Source organism: Dipodomys ordii, unplaced genomic scaffold (assembly GCF_000151885.1).
Source record: "Dipodomys ordii isolate 6190 unplaced genomic scaffold, Dord_2.0 Scaffold100, whole genome shotgun sequence".
Classification (NCBI taxonomy): Eukaryota; Metazoa; Chordata; class Mammalia; order Rodentia; family Heteromyidae; genus Dipodomys; species Dipodomys ordii.
The window spans coordinates 5,186,968-5,211,794 of record NW_012267316.1 but is presented as its reverse complement, the minus strand read 5'-3'; the positions used below and the strand labels follow the sequence as shown (position 1 = coordinate 5,211,794).

At 42.7% G+C, this 24,827-nt stretch overlaps 1 protein-coding gene across 1 annotated transcript in view; it reads right to left on the bottom strand.

Moving 5' to 3' along the window:
* Nucleotides 1-13,152: 13,152 nt before the first annotated feature.
* Ptprm (protein tyrosine phosphatase, receptor type, M) overlaps nucleotides 13,153-24,827 on the bottom strand; it is an 819,406-nt gene continuing 807,731 nt past the window's right edge. Inside the window, exons 30-31 of the mRNA XM_013027176.1 lie at nucleotides 22,166-22,301; nucleotides 13,153-13,892 (exon numbers count right to left, since the gene is read on the bottom strand). Coding sequence (XP_012882630.1) covers nucleotides 13,839-13,892; nucleotides 22,166-22,301 — 190 coding nt within the window. The 3' untranslated portion in view covers nucleotides 13,153-13,838. The remainder of the gene's footprint in view (nucleotides 13,893-22,165; nucleotides 22,302-24,827) is intronic.

Here is a 24,827-nt window from a genome sequence, read left to right as displayed (position 1 = left end):
AATCTAATGATATATAGATACTGAGAAATGTAAGTTAGGTGTAAAGGAGAAAGCAAAAGGGAAATATCAAGATTGCACTATAAGATGAAAACAAAACTCTAAGGCCAAGAGCAGCATTACTTACAATAGCTAAAAATGGAGACCACCAAAAGACCCGTGTGTGAATGAGTAGATAAATAAAAAGTCATATATATATATATATATATACATGTATATGAAAGTATATTATTTACCATTATAAAGAGAGGAAATACTGACACAGGGAAAACCATGAGGACATTGTGCTAAGTGAATCTGACTGCCAAAGGACAGATAGTTAAATTCACAGAGGCAAAGTGAAACAGTAGTCTTCAGGATTTGGGGATGGGCATTGTTGTTTAATGGATACAATGTGTCAGTAGGGGAGGATTAGAATGTTCTAGAGATGGATGATGGCAATGGTTGTACAACAGTGTTAATATGTTGACTGCCATAGCATAGTAAACTTTAAATGGATAAAAAGTAAAATTATACTTATATTTGATTCATCCCCCCTCAAAAGAAGATGAAGCCAATGTTAAATGCCAGAGTCCCACCTAAGTATGACTAGTGGGTTACAAACTTGTCTGTAAACTCTGCAGCAGGCAAGTATCAAGACTTTTTCCTCGAGAGTGAGGGGCTTACCTGACTTATGAAGCAAGACACTTGGGTATAATGGCCACTTAAGAGCCGACAATTAAAACCAATACCTATTACACGGTCATTTAAACATGTGACAATTTGCTAATGCTTTTATTAGCTAATAGGATCAGAAAGAGAGGTGAATTATATTAAATTGATGTGCGTACTTTAACATGAGGGTAATAACCGATAAATTGGTGTTTTATGAAATAGAGACATTGAGTTCACATGAGGATGAGCAGGAAACTGGAGCGAATGGACACAGACCCATCATTAAGTCATTAGATGAGCCGAGCTTTCTGCCTCAGGGTGTGTGTGTGCATGCACACACACGCACACGCACACACACACACACACACACACACACACAAAGATTCCAGCTTCTGGAAAATCTCTTTGGCCTAATGAAGGCTTTGCTTGCCAGCCAAGATTTTGCTCTTGGATTACTTCTGGGAAGAGTACAACAGTAAACACTAGACGCCCGAGTTCATGTTCTCTTGCAGGTCCCAGGAAGGTCATTATTTTGTCCCTATTGGCTGGAATTTCAGCACAGTACTGACCCTAAAGGTGAGGAAGGCGGAGGATGGTTTCTGTTCTCCTGGACCTTGCTGGGCTCATCAGCTCTGGGCTGATTTCTTATGTGACTGGCTCACACTTTGGAGACTGGAGGGTGGGCCTGAAGTACCTTCTGGGTACATTGTCTCCTGTCTCAAGGAGATCCTACTGTGGCTGGATATGTTTGAGTGTGAGCCCTAGAAGTTCATTGCAGGAAGCTTGGTCTTCAGGGGCGCTGTGTAGAAAGGGAGGAGCAGCCTCCTGGGAGGTAGTTAGGCCATTGCTGACATCACCTCAGTCCTACCAGCACCAGGGCAAGCTCTCTGGCCTAGGGCAAGGGATTCATGGAGGTCTCATGGATTAATTGGTTGCCAGGAGAACAGGTTGTTATAGAGCAAGGCTTCTTGGGGTGCTTGGCCCTTTCTCTATCTTCCATTTGTTTACCCTGTGGTGATGCCGCCAGAGGGCTCCATGGTATTTGGACACTGCAGCTACTAAAAACATGAGTCATACAAAACTTTTCAGAAATTGCCAGTGTCAGGTATCTTGTTACAGCTATGTCACATGGACTCATACAGATCCCAATTAGGATGATTGTGGGCCAAAGGAGTTTTCCACCCTACCTGTTCGCAGGAGCTTTTTGTGTCTCCACTTCTCTACCTCACCTCCAGGCTAGGCCTGGTCCAGACTCTGAGGTCTTGTGGGGGTTGCATGGCCAGGGCAGAATTCCCATTCTATTGGCTTTTCATTAGTGGGGCCAAGCCGCCATTTTAAGGGTAAACAAGCATCCTCCAGGGCTGCCGCTCCCTTCTCCATGATCAGACAGGGGTGGGGAGAGGCAGTCTCAGTGGGAAGAGAGCTTTCACTCAGTAGGGACCTTTGGGGTTTTTGTTTGTTGTTGTTTTTTGTTTTGGTATGGGGGCTTGAACTCAGGGTCTGGATATTGTCTCTTAGCTTTTTTTTGTTCAAGACTTGTGCTCTACCACTTGAGTCACAGCTCCATTCTGGATTTTTTGCTGGTTAGTTGGAGATAAGAGTCTCATGGACTTTCTTGCCCTGGCTGGCTTTGAACTGAGATCTTCAGATCTCAGCCTCCTGCATAGCTAAGATGACAAGTATGTGCCACCAGTGCCTAGCAACATTGTCCTTTTAAGGGCCAGCCAGCCTCTGCGCTGGCACTGGGTCCTGGGAAAGGAAAGCTGAGTGAGAGAAATGTCACCATTCCACTGCTGTCCCCAGAGTGGATGGGGACAGGAGTGTGCAGGGCCGCTGTGTCATCCCATGCCCAGGCACTGAGAGGCGTGTGACCTGCTGGAGTAGCGTTGCTTCCATTCCCCTAGGAAAGCTCTGAATCTGGATGACACTGACATCATCAGTATTGCCAGCCAGAGAGGCCTTTCGTGGTTGATGCCCTTGGTGGCCTGGCTCATCTCTGAAGTACCGAGACCACTCTGAGTTACCCTTCAGCCTTGAGCATCTGTGTCACCTGAGGCGACCCCACCCCACCCTTCATTCCTTCATCTTTGAATGAGATGGGACAACTGAGGGAAGAATCCCTCATGACCATGGTCTTGACGAGGGAGAAGAAGCAGGAGAGAAAAGGAAGTACTTGACTGAGTTGATCAGATACAGAAATGATGACCTTCCCATGAGCACATAGAAAGCCAGGTGGCTGCTGAGAAGACCTTGGAAGTTGGCTAATCTCCCATTGTCAACCTGGCAAGCACATGGGTGAGCTCACCTAGGTTCAAGTCTTGCCGGTACCTTGTTAGCTGAAAGGAAGCTACTTACCCTCCAGGTCAGCTTTGTCTCCCTATGTAATGGAGCTGATAAAATTGCAGTCATTATGGGGAAAGGGTAGGTGCCCTGGTCTATCACTGCCTGGGCTATAGAGAATATAAGTGGCCCACATCTAGTCTTTTTATTGCTAAGATCAAGAAGCATGGTTCAAAGATCTTTTAAATTGAGTCTGCAGTAGTAATTATACTTCCATTCTATTATATTAACGTTAGAGGGGAAAGGGCATTACAATATTGCTTTAATGAACCAAGAAGAAGCCTCCTTCAATTGCAAGTGCAGCACTGGGGTCTGGGTTGTGTGCTTTAGTTTTTTTTTCTCTTTCTTTTTTTGTGTGCCAGTTCTGGGGCTTGAACTTGGGGCCAAGCCCCTGAGCTCTTTTGCTCAAGGCTGGTGCTCTTCTTGAACCATAGCTTTACTTCTAGAATTTTGGTGTTTAATTGGAGATAAGAAGCTCATGGGCTTTTCTGCCCAGGTTGGCTTTGAACAGTTATCCTCAGGTATCAGTTTCTTAAGTAGCTAGGTTTCAGGTGTGAGCTACCAGTGCCCATGTGTGGCCCAGTGTTGGCCCCCAGGGCTTGGGGGCCCAGCTGATCCGTGGAAATAGCTGGAGGAGTCAAGAGTCTATGCTGGCTTTGTTACTCAGATACAGACAGTAAGACAGTTTCCTCTGATGCTTGTCTATTGCAATTAGTTTATTAACATTTCATTTTCAAGATTTCTACTTTACCCATGTGGCAATCTTTTGGTGAGTAGAATTCTTATATGATCATCATCTTATATTTGATACAGCAGCTGTATTTGGCATTCACATAGCTCTTAACTTACAACATTCATCATTGTTTATTTTTCTTTTCATTTTTTGGTAGTACTGAGGTTTTCACTCAGGATTCTATGCTTCTTTGGTTGGTACTCTATCACTTGAGTCATGCCTCTAGCCTGGCCTTTTGCTGGTTATTTTGGAAATGGAGCCCCACAGATTTCTACCCAGTCTGGCACTGAACCATGATCTTCTATATCTCCACTTTCTGAGCTTAGGATTACAGGCCTGAAGCACTGGTGCCTGGCCCTATTTTATTTATCTTGCCACATACTTGGGAAGGCAACAGGGAGACACTGCCATGGATAGAGGAGTGGCCCCCATTGGCTGATGCTAGCAAGAGACAGTGAATAGGACAAGGAAGAAAATGTGGAGTATCTTGTTCTTTTTCCAAGTATACTTGATAAGCACCCGATGAAATTGGGCTGCTTAGGATCATCTATATCTGAAACGGTACATTGGGAGTCCTACAACTAGAAAGCCCCTAGTACCGGACAGAGTCATCTTAAAATGGCCCCATAGGCCAGTGCTGGTGGCTCATGCCTGTAATCCTAGCTACTTCAAGAGGCTGAGATCAGATGACTAAGGTTTGAAGCCAGTCAGGGCAGGGATGTCTGGAAGAGTCTTACCTCTAGTAAACCAGCAAAAATCCAGAAGTGGAGCTGTGACTCAAGTGGTAGAGTGCCATACTTGAGTGAAAAGAGTTAAGGGACAGTGCCCAGGCTCTGACTTCAAGCCCCAGTACCAACACACACACACACACACACACACACACACACACACACACACACACACCCATCATGCTGAGTCTGTTAGTTAATGGGGGTCTAGTTCATCAGCAGCCCATGAAGTTTAAGACAAGATGAAAGATAGACTTTAAGTCTCTTTTCAAGTATATGCCTGTCCAAATTTCCTTCCTAAAGAGAAGAGATACCCACAGGTGTGGGAAGCCAGATACTGGCTGCTGGAGCTGACATTCACCTTTGCTGTTTACTTGCATGTTTTCTGAAGGCTGAGACACCATTGGAAGACAGCCCAAGTGGGCGACAGTGACATGGAAGAATCTGGAACAAGCAAATAGTTCACTGCTGCTCTGAGTCATCCACATTCATCTTTTCAAGCTGCAAGGAGAATTATAAACTCCACTAAGACAAATGAATACAGGAAAGCCAATGCCGGGGGTCTCCCCCTTATCCCCTAGGGGCTCTGCAGACGCAGAGGCTGAGGATGGAGCGGGCACTGGGACAGTGTATGTGCAGGGGGCCTGCATGAGGTCTGGGAGGCACGTGTCAGCTCCTCCCCATGCCATGCGTGGGAGCCAGGCATGAAAGAAAGAAAGAAAATTATGGTGTCAATACAGATTCATCTTCCAAGTGCTGGCTTCAAACCACACTCCTCAGATCTCAGTCTTCTTAGTAGCTAGGATTCCAGGCTGGAGCCACCAGTGTTGGGCTTATCTTTTCTAATAGATTTACAGATGCTATAAAACTAATACAAATGGATGGACTAAGAACAAATCATGCTAAGTGAGATAAGCCAAGCTCAGAGAGACAAATATATTTTCTCTCATATGCAGAAGCCAGATCCAAAATGCCAGGACATAATAAATTATACAGGTCTCTAGGCATTTACACACAGTGACACCAAAAGTGGGTGCTCTTAGAAGAACAGAAAGACAAAATGCCTATGTGCATCTGATTCTACAAAATAATATTTAGCAAAATGAACTCCAGGAAATGAAAATGAGGTTTTCTTTCTTGTTTTGATGTTTTCTTTCTTTCTTTTTTGTTCTGTTTGTTCATTTATATGTTTTTGAGAGTGTAAGGAGAGGCACAAAAATGGACAAAGGGTGAACAATTGCAACAGTGGCACTTACTAGACACTATGCTGCAAAAGAAATATACAACTTATGGGTAGGGATAGGAGGGAAAAACTGGGAGAGGGCAAGGGAAGGGGTGACGTTGTCCAAAAAGAGATGTACTCTTTACCTGAGTTATGTAACTGTCACCCCTGTGCACATCACCTTTATAATAACAATAAAAAAACCCTAAATGTACAAATATTGTGGACTACATTTTGGGAAATTGTTCCTGTGGGTAGAAGTTTCTAGAGTCTAGAGCATAATAAGAAGTTCCTGTCTTATACTTGTAAATTTTTATGCCCAAAAAAGTGCTTTCTAGAAGGTTCTGGTGAATATCAGAGTTGGAACTTACTTCAGGGGCATAGGATTACTCCCACTAAATTTTCTCACATAAAATGACCAACTTTGTCCTCACAGTTTCTGCAAGGCAGGAGTCAAGAATAGCTGGGCGGGTGGAGGCTGGCATGTGTCACGATGGGGCTCTGCCTGAGGCCCAAACATCCTTTTGTATAATCAGCTTTGTTACTGTGACAGATAAGATAAGCAGGAATGTTCCCAAAGATCCATGTGTGAAAATCAGTGTTCCCAGCCTGTGGCTACTGTTGGGAGGTGGTGGTAACTTAGCAGGTGGGGCCTAGTGAAAGGAAGTTAGGTAATTGGGGGTGTGTCCTTGAAGGAACTGCAGGGGATGGGGAGACGGGGGCGGGGGAGGGTTTCTGGCTCCTTCCTTCTCTCTTTGCTCATCATGAGGTGAGCAGCTTTGATCCTACTGTGATATTCTGCCCTTACCACATGCCCAAAGAAACAGGGCCAACTGAGCATTGTCTGAGACTCAGCCAAAATAAACCTTTCATTCCTGCAGGGGATGGGGGGGGGCGGGGAGCATTGGGTGGGAGGGGGCAGGGGGAGGATGGGAAGGGATGGGAAGGGGAAACAAAGGAGGAGGCTACAATGCTTGATAAGAAATGTACTCATTATCTTGCCCATGTAATTGTAACTCCTCTGTACAGTATTTTCACAATAAAAAAATCTCAAAAAAGTAAGTTTTTTTTATTGTCAAAATACTGTACAGAGGGGTTAAAAATCACACAAGCAAGGCAATGAGTATATTTCTTATCAAGCATTGTTGCTTCCTCCTTTGTTTTTCCCCTACCATCCCTTCCCTCCCATCTCCACAACTACACTCCCCCTCTTCATTCCCCTTGCTATAAAGTTTGTTTTTCGAAATAGCGTCTCATACAGCTCATTGTTGCAATGGGTCCACCTGTATCCCTATTTAAAAATTTTGTTTTTTCCCTTCCGCTCCTCAAATGATACCATCATCAATTACAGTGCAAACAGGGGTTATACCGTGGGGGAGGGACTTACAAAGCAACAAAAAAATCATGTGGTTCTTTATAAATACATTAGAAACAATAGCAAGAAAGAAAAAACCACTTGAGTCCTTACCTTGGGGTTCATTTCACTTAACATCATCTTATTTGACCCTTTCTACTTGTCTGAGACATACACTAGTAATTACAAATAAGGGAAACCATGGGACCTATGTTTCTTTGGGCCTGGCTTACTTCACTTCATATAATTTTTTCCAAGTAAATCTTTCATTTTTTAAAAGATGATTATCTGGCTATTTTATCACAGTGACAGAAATCTGAAAAAATACATTTCTAATGGATTTTTTTTTTGGTTGGTCATGAGGACTGAACTCTGGGCCTGGGCGCTGTCCCTCAGCTCTTCAGTTCAAGGCTAGCACTCTACCACTTGAGCCACAGCACCACTTCTGGCTTTTTCTGCTTTATATGGTGCTGAGGAATCGAACCCAGGGCCTCATGCATGCAAGGCAAGCACTGAGCCACCTTCCCAGCCCCTCTAATGGATTTTTTAAAAAGGATTTTGGGTCACACTTTTTGAGCCATGGTAGGTTAGCCCTGTCTGTTGCTTTTGGGTCCGTGCATCATGGAGGGTGGGTAAGCATCATTCACTTCATGGTGAAACAGAGGAGAAGAGGAAGGAGCTTGTGGCTCCACATCCCCTCCCCCTTTTATTTTGTATTTTTTCATTTTTGTGTGTGTGCTGGTACTCGGGCTTGAACTCAGGGCCTGAGCACTGTCCCTTAGCTTGCTTACTTGAGCCACACCTCCATTTCCAGCTTTTTGGTGGCTAATTATGGAGATGAAAATCTCAAGGGCTAGCTTTGAACTGTGATTCTCAGCTCTCAGTCCCTCCCCCTTCTCTTTTAAATGACAGCCCTAGGCTTGAGCTCAGGGCCTGGGCACTGTCCCTGAGCTTTCTTGCTTAAGGCTAGCCCTCTACCAGTTGAGCCACAGCTCCACTTTTGATTTTTTTTTTGGTGGTTTATTAGAGATAAGAGTCTCACAGACTTTCCTACCTCAGCTGGCTCCAAACTACATCCTTAGATCTTAACTTCCTGTGTAGCTAGGATTACCGGTGTGAGCCACTGGTGCCTGCCTCCAACATCCCCTTTGAAGTTATGCCCTCAGTGACTGAAAGATCTCTTTAAAGTTCCCCCACTCGGGCTGGGAAGGTGGCTCAGTGGTAGAGTGCTCGCCTAGCATGCATGAAGCCCTGGGTTCGATTCCGCAGTACCCACATACAAAGAAAAAGCCAGAAGTGGCACTGTGGTTCAAGTGGTAGAGTGCTAGCCTTGAGCAAAAGAAGCTCAGGGGCAGTGGCCAGGCCCTGAGTTCAAAGTCCCAGGACTGGCAGAGAAAAAAAAGTGGTACCTAAAAGTTCCCCCACTTCCCCCAAAGCATCATGATTTGGCAACCAAGCCTTTAAAATATGGACCTTTTGGGGACACAGATCCAAACCACAGCACCTTAGTTCTGTACTGGCCATTGATTGGAGGCCTCAGTTCCCCATTAGTTGGGCCTCTCCAAAGATTGCTCATCAAGGTGCCTGTACAGAGAGTGGTCAAGGAGAGAGCAGAGCAAGAGCAAGCAGGCTGCCACAGGGCCTTTTCACATCCTTGTTTCTCCTTGTTTCTGGAGTTGAACACCTTCATTCCACTTTGTGCTATGTGCTCATTCCTCAGCCCAGCCCATGCGCCTCTTACTGGGAGGCATGTTAGAATTTGGGCACCTATTTTACCACCAACAGAGCTTCCCTGAGTATGCCTGCTATAGACAAAGCCAGGGCTGTTATTCTGTACATGAAGACAATGGACCACAGTGGCAATTCCTTCATTGCTGAGTTCCTTTTAAAGAGCATGTGTTCCCCAGGGCTGAGACCCCATGTCATTACTCTTTCCAGCACCATTAGCTGGCATAAAAGCAGTGGAAACCACACTTTTGCTAATTTCCTGCATCTTAACTTTTCCTGTTGAGCTTTTTTTTGGCTTTACATTTTTTTTTCTGCTGGAACCAAAACCAATTTCTGCATTATTTTTTAATTTTTTTTTGGTCCAGTTGTGGTGCTTGAACTCTGGGCCTGGGCGCTGTCCCTCAGCTCTTCAGCTCAAGGCTAGCGCTCTACCACTTGAGCCACAGCGCCACTTCCGGCTTTTTTCTTTTTGCTTATGTGGTGCTGAGGAATCGAACCCAGGGCCTCAGGCATGCAAGGCAAGCGCTCTACCACTGAGCCACCTTCCCAGCCCCTCTGCATTTTTTTGACACTCTGAGTGGCAAAGGGGAAGACTCTAATGACACAGATTTCTTTTGCTCTTCATGGTGGGCAGAGCCTGTTGGTGTCTGAGAGCTGGAAGGCATTGCTAGGGTGGCTGTCCCCCAGCAGGCACACAGCCCCACCGCAGACCCTGCCTCCTCGGGTTGCAGCTCTAGGGGCGTCCATGTCTACTGGTGTTGCAGAGCTCCACTGCTGGCATCTGTTGCTGCAGCTTTCTTGGGGTTGTTGTCTCAAGAGCTCAATGAATGAATGCCACAGACACAGAGCGAGTACAGAAATCTTTATTAAGAAGGGATGTGTCTACGTCAGAGGCTGCTGTCCAGCCTTTCTTAGTGTGTTTGTTGTTGCTTTACCTGAGTAGTACAGGTGGAGGAATTTATAAAAAATAGTTTTTTTGTTATTGTTGTTGTTTTCCTCACAGTTCTAGAGGCTGCCAAGCCTAAGAGTGCAGTGCCACAGTAGCTGGTGATGGTCTTCTTGGCGTATTGCAGCATGGAGAGACAGCGCAAGCATGCTGGCGTGCATGGTTTTTCTTCTTATAAAGCCACTGATATGGATGTGGGTGCCCACCCTCATGATCTGATCTAATTTTAATTCCCAAAGATCCCCCCTCCAAGACCATGAACATCTATATTTCAGGATTAAATATCCAACACATGAATTTTCCTTTGAGGGGAACACAAATAGATCATCCCAATCTCCTGAGGTTCAGGGAGCTAGAGGCAGCTACAGGTCTATATAATGTCTTTGAACTGAGTGTGAATGTCTATAATCCCAGCACTCAGGAAACTAAAGCAGGAGGCTCACTAGTTTGAGAAAAGCCTGTGCTACATAGCAAGATCTTGTTTCAAAGAAGCCCAAAACCCAAACAAAATGAAAACAACTCGTTTAATGTGTTTGTCTTACTGAGTCTACATCTATGCTAGTTCTGGGTCAGTTTCAGTTGACTGCATTTTCTCCTCAGTTTGTGTTGTTTTCCTATGTATTTGTGTCCTTAGTAATTTGAGTGTGGACATGTGTGCTGTGATTCTTTGGCACAAGATATATTTTTTGCATTTCTATAAACATTCAAGTTTTTTTTCCACGCTGCAGTTGATTGGGTGGGCAGGACTACAGCTGTGCTTAGGTCTCATTTTTCTACTTATTAGGGCAAACCCTCCTGACTTCATTACTCAATGGAAATAGAAACTCTTCTGGCTTGTGTGCTCTGAGTATTGTTCCCTCTGTTTTCTCTTTGGCTTCAGGTAATCTCTTTGTACATGTACATTCATAGGTACCTGCTGAAGACTTAGAACAGATCCTCTGAAGGTCTTTCTCGCTGCAACCTTTTCACCTTTGATTAACTGCCTTGAAAACTTTCATCATGTTGGCCTTTTTGAACTTCAGTGTCAAGTCCTTAAACAAGGGATATCAGCCAACTCCTCCTCCAGTCCTCCCCCTTAACTGTATGTTCTGAAAATTCCCTCTAGGCCCTCAGGTAAAAGCAATCCAATGAGTCACTTTTTTTTCCCTTGGAGGTCAAAGTCTGCTATTGCCTGATGTTCTAGTACCCTGAAAACAGAAAAATGTCTTTTTTTGTGCACTAGTGTTTTAATTGCTTCATTCAGGGAGGTAAATCTTGCTTTGTCACTTACCCTCACCTGTCTGTATATATTTCTCTAAAACTTATCATTTGTGGGGCGAATATGATAGAATTGTAAGACATCAACGTCACTAAGGGTGCTGGTAAAACTGTGGCTGAAGCGATACATCACAGGGGAGAGGTAGGAAGGCAATGCTCAGAAACTGAACTGGAGATCTTAAGTTCAAAAAACAAGGAAGTACAAACAAGGCAAGGTGTGAGCTAGTAGCTGGGTCAGAATCTGGCATGTTGTAGAGAAGTGAGGTAGTTCAGGTGACAAGCCATGGGCCGTGGTCCTCACTTTGTTCAAATGGAGTAAGGAGAGCACTTGGTGAGATGGTGTAAGTACCGGTGTGGGAAAGTAAGTTGCCTCTTCTAGGGAGCTTCAGAGGAGGCCATTACCTTAGGGTTTTGTCACAAGAGAGCCTCCTGCTAATTGAGGCCATGGAAGGAGTTTGTTTATAGCTGAGTAAACTTTCATTGGATCATACTAAAAATGACTGTAATAGCTGTCAGCAGTAGATTTTTGTAAAAAAGTTTAATAAAAGCATAGTATAGGAAATAGAAACATATTTTTTTGTTACTGTGGTTGTTGTTGGTGTCTGTTTTTGCTTTGGGTTTTTCTTTTAGGAAAAGCAAAGAGAGGATGTAGAAAGGGAGGAGGAAGACAAAAACAAAGGCAATCATGCTCTTCACTATGTGGAAAATGACCTCTGCAATCTGTGGGCAGGGATGGAAGGGGAAAACTAGGGGAAAATGAAGGAAGGGATGACAAAATGTAAAAAGAAGGATACTCAAAAAAAAAAAAAAGAAGCATACTCCTTACCTGACTTATGAAACAGTAACTCCTCTATACAGCACCTTGATAATCATATGTTAAAATAATAGTTTACAAATGCAGAGCAGTATGACAAGGACATAATAGGAAAGTCTTGATTGACAGGGCAAACTCACAGAGATGAAATGTACTCTAGCTGATCAGCCCACAGAGGCTGAGGTGCCAACTAATGTGGGAGGTCTGAAGGTGGCCAGCAGGTATTAGCCAACCTTCCGGATGGCTCTACTCATTCTTACATTCTGTCATTTACACCTTTGTGTAGGCCCTACCCAGGTGGAAAAAGGTTGACTTTCATAGCAATGAGATATTATGGAGATGACAGAGTAGGAGTTCCAAACCTAGGACATAATAGAAATGGGGGCTTCTGTCTTGGGTTTTCTTGCATCGCTGGTTGAGGATACGTTAGTAACTTGTGGAGAGAGCCACATGGGGAGACATGGGACACCTTTGCAAACAACATGCAAGACATGTGTTGCTGCCTTGGAAATGCACCTCATCTCAGATGACTACAGCATACTGGGACTCTGCAGTTACTACCCAAAAGAAGGCCCTTAAAAATGTGGTCTCTTGATCTTGGACCTCCCATCTTCTAGGACCTTGAACTGAATAAACTCTTATTCTATATAAACCAAAAAGCTTGTAGCATTCAGTTATAGCAACAGAAAACAGCCTATGACAAAAAATTGGATAGCTCTAACTGATATTTTGGGCTTGATGAGATCTTCAAGGCAGAACCAAGCAGCTGAACCATTCCTAAATTCTGACCTAAGATGAAATTTTCATCATCCAAAGTTTGGATACTCAAGCAGACAATTAACATGCCTGCCAGTCAACTTTGTGGGTAAGAGGCAGCAGTTGCTCTACTTTCTGAGTATAAAAATAATTCAATTTGTATATCCTACCAAGTTTTTAAAAAGCAAGAGAAGGGGAAAGTTGGGAGGGATAGGTGAGAATTTGAAAGGGGTAATGTTCAAGATCCATTGTAATTATAAACTGCTTTGCTAAATGGGAACTCCTTTGTACAATTACTTAAATCTAAAAAACCCCAAAACACTACAGATGCTTTAACTCTGCCCTCTACATCTTGTACTAAATGACTCCTGGGGCTCACTATAACTAGGAAAGTAGAGAATAGGATTCTGGGAAATGTAGTTCATACGTTCAGTGCCTCCACATTGCAAAAGCATCTTAGATTCTGTTACCAAGTTGTTCTTGTGAGGGGTGCAGCCTGCACCCTCAGCAATACACCATGACTGGTCAGGGGTCAACATGTATTGAATTGAGATATTAACACAAGGTAACATTGTACAGTCGAATGATTTTCAGGGCTTAATAAAAATGACTGTCACTCACTCTGCTTCACAAAAATTTTTTAATGAATAAATAATTTGATGAAATCAAAAAGTATTTACAATATAAACAAATGGAAAAAGCTTTGGATCTGTAAATCTGACCATGTTGCATTTCTGAACTGAGTCTTCCCAAGCTTTTCCCTTGGAAACAATACAAATCTGGTAGAAACGACCACTCATCGAACATATCTTTGTTCAGTACATGTTTATCTGTTAGTCCTGGAAAAGCTACAGAAGCTTATGTGACATGTTAAAATACAAATATTAACTAAAAATAATATATTATCATAATGCCAGGTAGCATTCTCCACAGAACAAAAACATACACTCAGCTGTAACAATGACAAAGGATCACGGGCCACAAAAAAATATCCCAAAAGTACAAATTCCTTCATAAGAATATAATTGTGCTCTTCAGTTGACCAGATGTCTCCACCGTGCTCACAGGCCTGTGATGAGGAATACAGTGTCTGACGACTGTGCGCTGTGTGTGTTTCTGTCAGGCAGCAGCACTACTGGGAATTGGGCAGTGCAAGCAGTTTTATAAACACTTTCTGGGGCTCTTAAAAAGAGCCAATTATGCAAAGCAAAATAAGCATACTGAGAAATTGTCATCTCATCTACACAAATACCATCGGACATCTTGGCATTGTGGCAGGAAAGGTTTCTGCGCAGAGCTGTGGATGCCATTAGCCAGAATTCAAGTATTCCAGAGCCACCTCATAGCAGAACTTGTATTGATCCTGGAAAACAGAAAAAGAATGGTGTCAGTTTTGTACCATCTAAACACTGCTTCTATTCAGGCAGTTATACAGTTAAGGGTCTTAGTTAGAAGAAATCAAATTGATAAGGATCTGAATTAGGACCCAATTAGTAAGTCATCGTTCTAAACATAAGTATATTTGCTGTTCATAGAGGTTCCCTAAAAGCCATGTTCTGATATCTATGCTTATTAGAACTCCTGGACCACCAAAAGCCACATACAGTTACCTTTCTGTATCACTGAGCTCTGCATACTTGGATACCACCAACTTTTAATTCAAAATATTTGAAAAAAAATGTGTCTGGGTCAGGTGCTAATGATACATATAGGTGCTTCCTATAATCCTATGGGCAGAAATCTAAGGATCAAGGTTTGAAGCTAGCCTGGGCAGAAGAGTTAGTAAGACTTCTATCTCCAGTTTACCAGGCAAGAAGCCAGAAATGGAGGTGTGGCACCAACCTTGCATGGACAAAAGCCAAGTGAGAGCACAAGGCTCTGAGTTCAAACCTGAGTACATGCACATACCCATGCACATGTACACATAAAACACAAAATAACAAGCAAATAAAAGGAAGAATTCTCTCTGTACTGACTATGTAAGCTTTATCAGGTTATTATAATACATGTCTCTATACACTAGAGAATAACCGCTACTTATATAGTATTTACATTGTATTAGGTCCTGTAAATTATCTAGAGATTAAATATAAGTATACAAAAGCATACAAAAAACCTATGCCTACGTTATATAAAATATGTGCTGCTAGTCCCAATATCAGGAACTTGGGCTTCTGACGATTTGGTAGTTTGGGAAGATCCACTGTCCCAGAAATACCAAGGAAGATTGTCCTCACATTTACCTATGCATCAACAATCTGAGGGAACTCAAGAGGTGGAAGAAGAGCCCATGAAGACAGGTTGAAATGCTTTAAAGGTTGTGCTTACTAGTCCCCTTTGTCCATTTCTACCAGGTTTCCCTACTGTTAGAAGTTTCCATAATAATCCTTAACGAACCTTTCTGTTTCTCTGGTATTGGTTGTAATGTCTCCTTTTTATTTCTGATTTTCTTTATTGTATCTTCTTTTTTTTTAGTTTAACAAAAGATTTTGTTACCTGGCTTACAATTTAAAAGAAACTCAACTCTTGTTTCAAAGAGCATTTCTATTTTTAGTCTCCATGTTGTTTATTTCTACTGTAATCTTTATTTCTGGGTTTGGTCCATTCTGTTTGAAGTATATATTATGTATAGATATACACAGATATGGATATAATTTTTTCAGCATGGGGATTGAATTCAGGGCCTCATGCTTGCTCTGCGGGTATTCTAAAACTTGAGCCGAGCCTTGCCTTGAACATCTTTCTTTTTGTCTTGGCCTAGACTGTGATCCTGCTACTTGTATTTCCTCACATCACTGGGGATGACAGGTATGTGCTACCGTGTCCAGCCATTGGTTGAGATGGAGTAATGAATACTTCTTTTTGCCCAGGCTGCCCTGAGCTGCAGTCTCCCAATCTCTACCCTCCAAATAACAAAGATTACAGGATTGAGGCACCTTGCTGAGCTTCATTTTTTTTGGAAGTATTTACTTAGTTGCTGTAAATTTCCCTCTTAGTATGGCTTTTATTGAACTCAAGTTCTGTTATGTTGTGTTTCCATTTTCATTTGCTTTGAGAAAAGTGTAAATTGCCATTTTAATTTCATCCATGATGTTGCTTCCATAGTGTGTTGTTCAGTCTGAATGCATTTATATCATTTCTAAAATTTTCTTTCTTGTTGACTTCAGTCTACTCCACTGTGATCAGAAGAGGTACTAGATTTCAATTGTGATGGAGTGTATGGTCTTTTCTAGAGATAGTTCTATGTGCTGATGAAAAGAATGTTCATTCTGTTGGGTGGAATTTTCTATAAATATATGTTAAATCCGGTTCATATATTATAGGTTAGTTCTAGTGTCTGTTGACTTTTTGCTCTAGATGACCTGCCATTTCTGAACTCTCCACTAGTATTGCACTGAAGCTCATCTCTCCCTTTAGTGCTAATAGTTTTACTTTATAAAACTGGATGATCTGATTTTGGGTGCATGTAGATTTACAATTACTATTTATTCCTGCTGAATTGATCTAACGGTTCCTTCTAACGATTCCTATCTTAAAGATATAGATAAATTTGGTGAATTTGAAATCATGCTGAGTGAAAGGAGTTAAGCCACAAAGGTCTCAGATTGTATGATTCTATTTGTGCAAGATGTCCAGAATAGGCAAGGTTATAAACACTGAATGTTGACTGATGTTGGTTCTAAGAACAGAACAGTGAGTAATGGGGAATGACTGCTATCATGTAAGGGGCTTCTGGTGGTGATGGAAGTGTTATACATTTGATGGCGTTGGTGATGGTTGCATAGTTCGGTGAATACAGTGGAAGTCACTGGAGTGGATGCTTTAGAAGAGCCAATTTTATGGCATTTGGGTTCTAGTTCAATAAAGCTGCTATAAAAATCACCAGGAGAAAGACACTACCCATTTCATGCTGTGGTTCCTGCTTCCTATGTCAGTCAGGAGTTCAGGTGGGACTGGGGTTGAACAAGCTTTGTGTGAAACGTGAGTTCAGTTGTCTGAATGCTCCGTACTGAGCAGGACCCCAAGGTCCTGAGATACGGAACTCCTACAGTTGTAAAATAAGTCTGTCACATCTACAGCCCCCTTCTAGACTTGTCAACCTAGGAATCTTATGAAGTTTGGACAAAGTTGGCTTTTAAAGCAAAGCTGATGATACAAGTGAATAATTTTTAAACTTTCTCATCTTGCAAATAACAACAACCTTCCCAATCTACCCTAACTAGTGCACTCTATATAAAAGTTTCCATTTTGTTTTGTTTTCTTCTTTTCTTCCTCCCTCCTCTTCTCCTTTCCCTCTCTCTCTTCCTTTTATTTCTTTCTACTCTTGAACTATTACTTGCCCTAAGCAAAGTTATATTTCTGATTCACATCCTAGCATTTATTATTTTAGGATTGGATACTCTTACTTTTGGAGCATTTACAAGACATAATTTGAATTTCAAAATTCTAAAAGGCCATGTTGTCAGATCGCCACACTGACAAATAGGCCACTTAATGCTGCAACCATTTCTCTTGTTTCTGTGAATCACTGGGATGATTATTTTATGGAAATCAAATCCCTCACTGCATAAAACTGACTTTGGACAAGCCTAACTGCCATTAATTTTGCTATGAAGGATCGGTTAGCGAGAGTGGGATCTATGGATTCTGGCCCTCAGACAGTGCACAAGGTAGAGACTTGGAGGAATTTTCAGCTTCAAGGCTGCCCGGAAGCTGCCAAAGTTGCCTTGTCTCAGACATGACTGTAATTTTCAAAATGAATTCCCCCTCTCCTGTCTTATCCCTCCCAAGCAAGCTGCTAATCCCCATAGATTCTGTGATGACTGGTTTGTGAATCAGAAAAATAAGGGGAAGGAGAAGAAAGACTATGAATTGTCGTGTCCCTGACTCCAAGCACCTGGGTAAATGCCTGAAATCTTCCTACATTGGAAACTGATTATACTTGATCACCAGGTACAGGCCTGTCTTCTGCAGTTTCTTCTGTCAGCTTACTTGCTTCTGAATGCTATAATTAAGCCACATGAGCTATCCCCATGCTTCAGAGGAAAAAAAGAAAACAGAAAATTTATGCCTTGGTCCTAAATCTTCCCAAATCGGGTGACATTAGCTAGCTGTGGGCATGGATTGAGTGTAGGGAGCAGGGGCTCTGTACTTAGCCTGGCCTTCCTCACAGCCTTGTGTGGCACAATCTGGTGTGGAACAAGGATGTACTTTATGAACTTCAGAACTCCATGCAGAAGAGGGAAGTGAGAAAGGCTCTGACTTATAGAATGGGCATCTTTAAACCCCGTAGTGTGTTACATACAAAGACGCACAGGCCACAGTTCCAGTTAGATGGGAAATGGTCTTTGCTTGAGAAGAAGCAAAGCTATCCAAAGGTATAAGTGCTTGGTGCAAAGTTATTCTAATATGGAGGAGGAGGATCCAGGAAAGAAAGTGCCCTGGACATCCCTAGGGATCTGGGTGAGTTTTATTTGTATTTTAATAGTCAGGAGGCATTAGCTGACACAGCTCAAAGGCAGATGATCAGAATCTGCATTTGCCTTAGAGCAACTCTGCCAAATCAGTGGAGGCATTTGGGGAAGAATGATGAGATCAGCCAGTCTGAACAGGAAATCATGGATCAAGTGGTAGAGCATCAATCTGAAATAAAAACAAGCAAGAGCACAAGGCCCTGAATTCAAGACCCAGTACCAGCACAAAAAAGGGGGGAGTAGGAGTAGACCAGCCATTCACTAACTGGCTGGCTGAATGTTGCCTTTAGAAGCTTCCATTGCTTTCTGGGGGAAACCGTGTCTTGTTGAGTCAGAGCCCTGTGAACCTCAAAGACAAGTGAGGAGGTCAAAGGTGAAAGGTGCCCTCTTGGGAAGCAGACATTTACATGTGACTGTCACATCTTCAAAGCCGTCCAGACCCAGGGACTTCATTTTACAAAGCTGGCTGTTGTGGTCTGCCATCTGGGGACCCATGTCTTTGATGGGACCTAACTAAGGCGGTTGAAGAGATAGAGACTTTAGAAGCCAGGCTGAAAAGGGGTCAGGAACAAATGCAGCTGCTTCTGCTAGATGAAAAAAAAATCGAATCTAATGTTCTAAATCATTTTCCCTCCTGGCAATCTACTGGCTTTTCTCCAAAGCCCCCAAAATATAGAATTTGAAGAAATCAACTTTCAGGGTCTTCTGGATCTCCCTTGGGAATGTTAGGCTTCCAAATGAATAGACAGGTTTTCAAGTCAGGTGCCACTTAAAAACAGCAGAGCCACCACAGGAGATTGAGAGAGACAGGCTGACCTTCCTGTGTTCCTCCCAAAAGACTGGAAGCAAGCCATCGCACTTCTCAGTTCCAGCTGGAAGGAGCCACAGCAGGTCTGTACCCAGTGGGTAGTATGAGGAGACCCAGAGGGTCCTAGACCAGCATTTGTCTCCCATCCCACTATGCTCTCTCACTGGCTAGCTCAGAAGCATGCCCCAGAGCTTTCCAGAACACCCCCCTGAAGACAAATCACAAGACTCAGCACACTGCCTTTCTCAGCTGCTCCCAACATTCCTTGCTCAGGACTCAGATTGCCTGATATGCCCAGAGCAATCATCCCAGACTTTACTACCCTGACCTCCATTAATTGATTCATTCAGCCAACACACTCAATTGTGAATACCAAACTAAATAGAAATAGGACTTCCAGGCAAAAAACCAAACAAACGGCAAGCTCTTAGTCAATTCCAGGAGCTTCAAACGCACTAAAAAGAGCAGAGCAATGTGACCCCCCACCACAACGTCACCCAATATCATCTATTATCCTATTCACAGTCCCATGACAGATCTAGCCAGTTATTTTCTTAGGAAATCTCACAACTTTCCTACATTTCTCAGCTACTGACCTTATCCTAAAACTGGGGCTAACCTTCAGCGATCTGAACATCAGTTTTCTCTATCAGAATTACCCATGGATGCACAGGGTACAGTTGGGTAGGAGAAGTGGCTTCCGATGCTCTACAGCACGGCTGGAGAACTATGACAGAAATCAAGGACTTCAGTAGAATGAGTAAAGAGGTTCTGACATGTTCTCAAGACTAGCGACCATTATACAGCATGATACCATGTCACACGTGATCCCCTAAATATGTACAATTACTATGTGTCAGTGAAAGATATCAATTTTCCTTTGACTGTGAACAAAAAGGAAAAAAAACTCATGATGATAAAAATCTCCTAAGTTATTGTATAATTTCTGGTGATAACCACAAGCTTCCTCAGGTCTAGTCAGCTAAGTCTCCATTTATCTCATGAAGAAGCACCCGTCCCATACTCTGCATTGCTGATTTGGAAAGAGTCCCATTATTTCTGCCCATAAAAATTCCTGAGTGATGAAAGCAACAGTGGAACCATTAGAGGAATGGCCTGGCGGGTCTGCTTCTAATGATCTCCTTAACTCAGGCTTACTGAGAGGGAAATGACTCTCCTTTTTTCACATCAAGGTAAGCTCTGCCTAAGTACCAACCAAAATTTGGACGCTTCGGATCTGCCTTTGAGTTTCACAGCCTGAGATTTCAATTCCATCATCTGCCAGCCTTATCTGTTCTTTATAAAGTTCTTTAGACAGCTCCCACTGACCAGATGGCTTTGCTCTCAAGTGTTCCAGCCTAACAGGCCCTGGTAGAGTACCAACCTTGAGTGAAAAAGCCAAATGAGAAGTGAAGCCTTGAGTTCAAGCTTCAGTACTGGATAAAATAAAACTCCAAAAGTCTCAACCCTGCTGCCCAGAAGACTGAAAACTTTAGTATTTGTGTGGTATTCCAGGAAGGGAGATAATCTTGGCTGGTTTTACTAAAGCCCACACAAGACGGCCTTTTAGCTCATCTACATGAAGTCTGTTACTATGGACAGGGGACTCAGAGCCAGTACTGTCATACGCTGAATATACTGCAAATGCTAGCTGTCAGTATCTCCCTTGATGCTTGTTTATAACTGGCTTCCTCAGGCTGGGAAGGCACAGTGCCTAGTAGATACCTACATAGCCAATAACCATCTCGCTCCTCTTTCCAAAACATTTCCACATGTATCTTAATCCCCTTAATTTACACAACTCAAACCCAAGGAAGTGACTTATTCAAGGACACTTATGATGCAAAGTTAATGTACCCAAGGCCACCTACCCTCATTTTATCTTCCCATAGGGCAGCAGTTTGGAGAACACAATCCTTTTGCCACAGAAGCCAATATGCTAACTGCACACAAGTTTGAGGGCTATTTGTTCATCCACCATATGCCCTGGCCAGCACCAGGCTTCTTGAGAGTGGAATGGCTCCTCAAGCATAAGACATGTATGTGGGTGCCCCTGGAGAATAGCTTGTGGTGAGGAAGACCTGACACCCAGGGCTGGCTGTCATGTGTCATTCCTGTTACCCAGTTGCAGATATTTGTGCAGTGACTCTTCAACTTACACCAGGGGACCATGAGTATTTCCTCAACTTCAGCTTGAATCTTGGTATTTTAGTCCTCTTATACACTTGTTGGTGATAAAGTCTGAACTCAGGGTCTTGCTCTTGTTAGGCTGGCAGACTCTCACGTGAGCTATATCCTTATCTTTCTTTTTTGCTGGTTATTTTAGAGATGGAGTTGAGTATACTTTTTCTGATTTGGTAGGCCTTGAACCCTAATCCTCTGGATAACAACCTCCTGGGTAGCTAGGATTACAAATGTGAGCTGGATTCCTTTATCTTAGTTTTGTAAGCTCCTCTGTATCCCTACAGTACTGTAGGCTCTAGAACCCAGGCCTTCTGCGCTTGGCAGCCATTGGCCACCTCTTCTCCCCCTCTCTTCCCTAGGCCATCGCTTCAATCCTGGATTAGTCTTACTGTTTCCTTCAGATCCTTCCTTCTCTCACAGAGAAACACAAAAACCTAATCAAAAAGCTGCCTCCTTGAAGCTATTCTCCTATTCTTGAGTCACTGTGGTTGGCATTTCAACAGCTCCATATAAAAAGAGGATTTCATGAAATAGTCTAAGAAAATAATTGCACCTCGTTCTTTGTTTTTCAACTCCTTTAATCCTTTTCTCAGATATGGCCACCATAATTAAATGCAATATTCTGGATGTCAAACTAAAATTCACAGCTTTGATAAATATTAGGCGATTAAGCTATTTATAAAATATATAATTTGGAAATCTGGCATTTTGTGTGCTATGATTATTTCTTCTCAGTAAAGAATAAGTGCTTAGCCACGTGGAAGGCGCTGCCAGGAAAGGAAATTAATAAGGATGTTCACTTGTGAGTTTCAACTACTTCTTCATTTTAAACAAGCTGAGACAGTCTTCTTGTGAAAAAACAAGGAGAGGAGACAGAAAAGTGAAAAAAGGGCAGAAAATTCCTTTGAGCAAAGCATTATGCTATGTTTTTGAAAATGAGTCTCTTCCTTTATCAGTATCAACACAGGGTTGTACAACCCTGTGCTAGTACAGGGATGTCCCATTTCTCACGAGAGAAGGGGCGAAGACCCATGCTCAGGGATGTCCCTCAGGGGAGAGGAACTGTAGGCCTATGCTAATTCAGACAAGTCCTGTGCTAATTCAGGACAAGGGAATGGCTTCTGTGCTAATAAGTGTATGCCCCAGGGGGAGGAGAGAGAAGCATCCTACCAGAAGGTCCACCATATTGGGCTTGTTGTTCCTTAGTGTCTTCACAGCATGGAAGACATCCACAGTTCTCTGGTGTCGAAGCATCTCACAGACAATGCTGATGGCGCAAAATGTGCCACTGCGGCCTCCTCCATTCCTGTCAGAAAGAAATTAGATGGTAAGACAATGTTGGCCTTTGCAAGGCACCTTGCACATAATCTGTGGAGATTTGTGGTATAAACTCTGGAGGACTAGGTATGATGATGACCTCCATCAGGATGTGAATGATCCACTGGGACTTGAGCCAAGTCCGTTAGTTAAAGGGAAGAAGGTATTCAAGTGTGCGCTCCACTGTTCACCTGCCTGGAGGACCTTTCCTAGCTTTGCCTCTGCCCTAGATTATGTTATCTGATACTGTGCCTTATTAATTTTTATACAAAGAGCCTACAACCCATTTTCCACAAACAGACATTTCATCGGATGTCTGCTATGAAAACTGGTGACAAATGTGGGTTATATTCAAAGACATATCTGGCCTTAAAAAAATCCATCAGTATTTCACCATCTCACAAACATGAAGGTTCTTTTTAAATAAAAAATATTTTGAGCTCATTTTAGATGTGTGGAACATAGCAAAAATAGTGTGGAGATTTTCCTTATGTAACCAACTTCCCTGATATGAACATAATAATATTTTATTTATTCTATGAGATAAAAATGTTATCAATATATATAGAGCCACAGCACATGATCAAAATGAGTAAGGTTAACAGTACTGTAATACTACCAATTGTAACATAGACTGCAGTCAAATTCCACCAGGCTCTCCATTAATGTCCTTTTTCTGGCCCAGGGACCACATCTTGCATTTGGCTGTCATGTTTCTTTAACTTCCTCCAATCCATGACAGTTCTTCCTGTTTCCTTATCTTTCCTGACTTTGATGCTGTTGAAGAGCTCTAATTGGTTATTTTGCAAAATACAGAGCACAGAATGTAGAAGATACGATATAGAAAGTACTTATGGAATACTGAGAATTGAAGGCTCACAGTTGAGGCCAACCTGGGCCAAAAGACCCCATTTCAATGAAGAGGTGGACATAGGGACACACATGTACCCTTATCTAAAATAACCTGTGAGAGAGCCCAAAAAGTTGAGCTGTGAGACTGGAAAGGACTGGGAGTTAGGAAAGCCTCCTCCAACATGAACTCTCAGAATGCTGAGTGTTTCCTGAAAGGTCAATCAGGGGGTGTTTTTTTTTGTATTATGTATAATGATCACTTGGTTGATCTTTCATAGTAATTGACTATTAAGGATTTTATTAAAAAGTAGCCAAAAGATTCAGTGCTGAATGAAGTCTGAGGGAAGGAATGGTGGTTATGCAGAGACACTGGGTTTAGAACAGTGATGAAATTCTACCTGCAGCACAGAACTGAGAATATGGGTGGTGGGGACATGGGGGCTACATCCACCAGTAAGCCCAGCTAAGATTGCATCTTCTCTATGGGCTAATAAGTATATGCCCCAGGGGGAGGAGAGGTGGGAGTGAGGGAAGGTAGGAGTGGGCTCTGGAGAGTATGTGGGACAAGGATAAAACTTGATAAACGGCTTGCTTTTCAGTGAAGACTTACCTTGCATCCTGCTGTCACTAAAGGCAGTCAGGCATTCCTAAAATTTCAGTCTCTCCCAAAGACCCAGGGCCACATCTGCAGCCTTCTCCCCCTCGCCGCCCTGGCAGATTTACCTCAACGTTCTGCTTACCCTGTTTTCTCTCTCCCCAGTAACAGCCTCAAACAGGCTTCTTTGTGCGTCTTGGTTCCTGACCTAATCTTGCTTGTATTGGGTAGCATGGGGGTAAGAATTTAACTGGTTATTCTTGAATTTCTTTTGCAATAACCCAATTTTATAATCTTTAAATACAAAAAAAAAGGTCAGTCAGTCCTGGTTTGATAGGAATTCAGATATCTATCCTGGGTGATGGCTAATTCAACCCCAAACTTTCTGGGAGCTAGGGGATAGACAATAGTCTACGCAAATTGTAAGACATTTAGTGCTTACCTTTACCTCCTAAGATAAGGAAGTCACTGATCACTTGAATAAGATTACATCACATGTTGGTACTGGTGACTTCAAGAAATTTTGATACCTCACTTTCAGCACATATGCCCCTGTACCCTACTCGATAAATACCTTGCTAAAAGGACCTGGGGCACCAGAAGCTGGCCGAAGGCTTCAGGCCCTTGGTGCCCCACACCTCAATTTCAACATCTGGTAACCTTGTCCTTGGTTGCGGCAAGCTGTGACAATAACCAGCAAAAATCAGGGCTGGAGACATGGCTTTGGGTAAGAGTGCCAGCCTTGCAAGTGTGAGCACATGAGTTCAAACTCTGGTACCACCAAAAAAAAAAAAAAAAAGAGAGATGTCTGATGTCTGATGATTGGCCATGTCTTAAGGGAGACCAATAATTTTGGCAAGAAAACCACAGAAGAGAAATTACATCCTTGAAGGGATTTGTGGTGTTGATCGTATTCTTGGTAATGTCTTCCTTGCTCACAAGATGATGCCTGCCAATTGTTTTTACTACTAAGTGATCATTTTTTTTGTTAATACATTTTTCTCTTTGCTAATAATGAGGAAAGATTCCTTGGTACTATGTAAATGTACTGTTTCTCCACAAAGATTT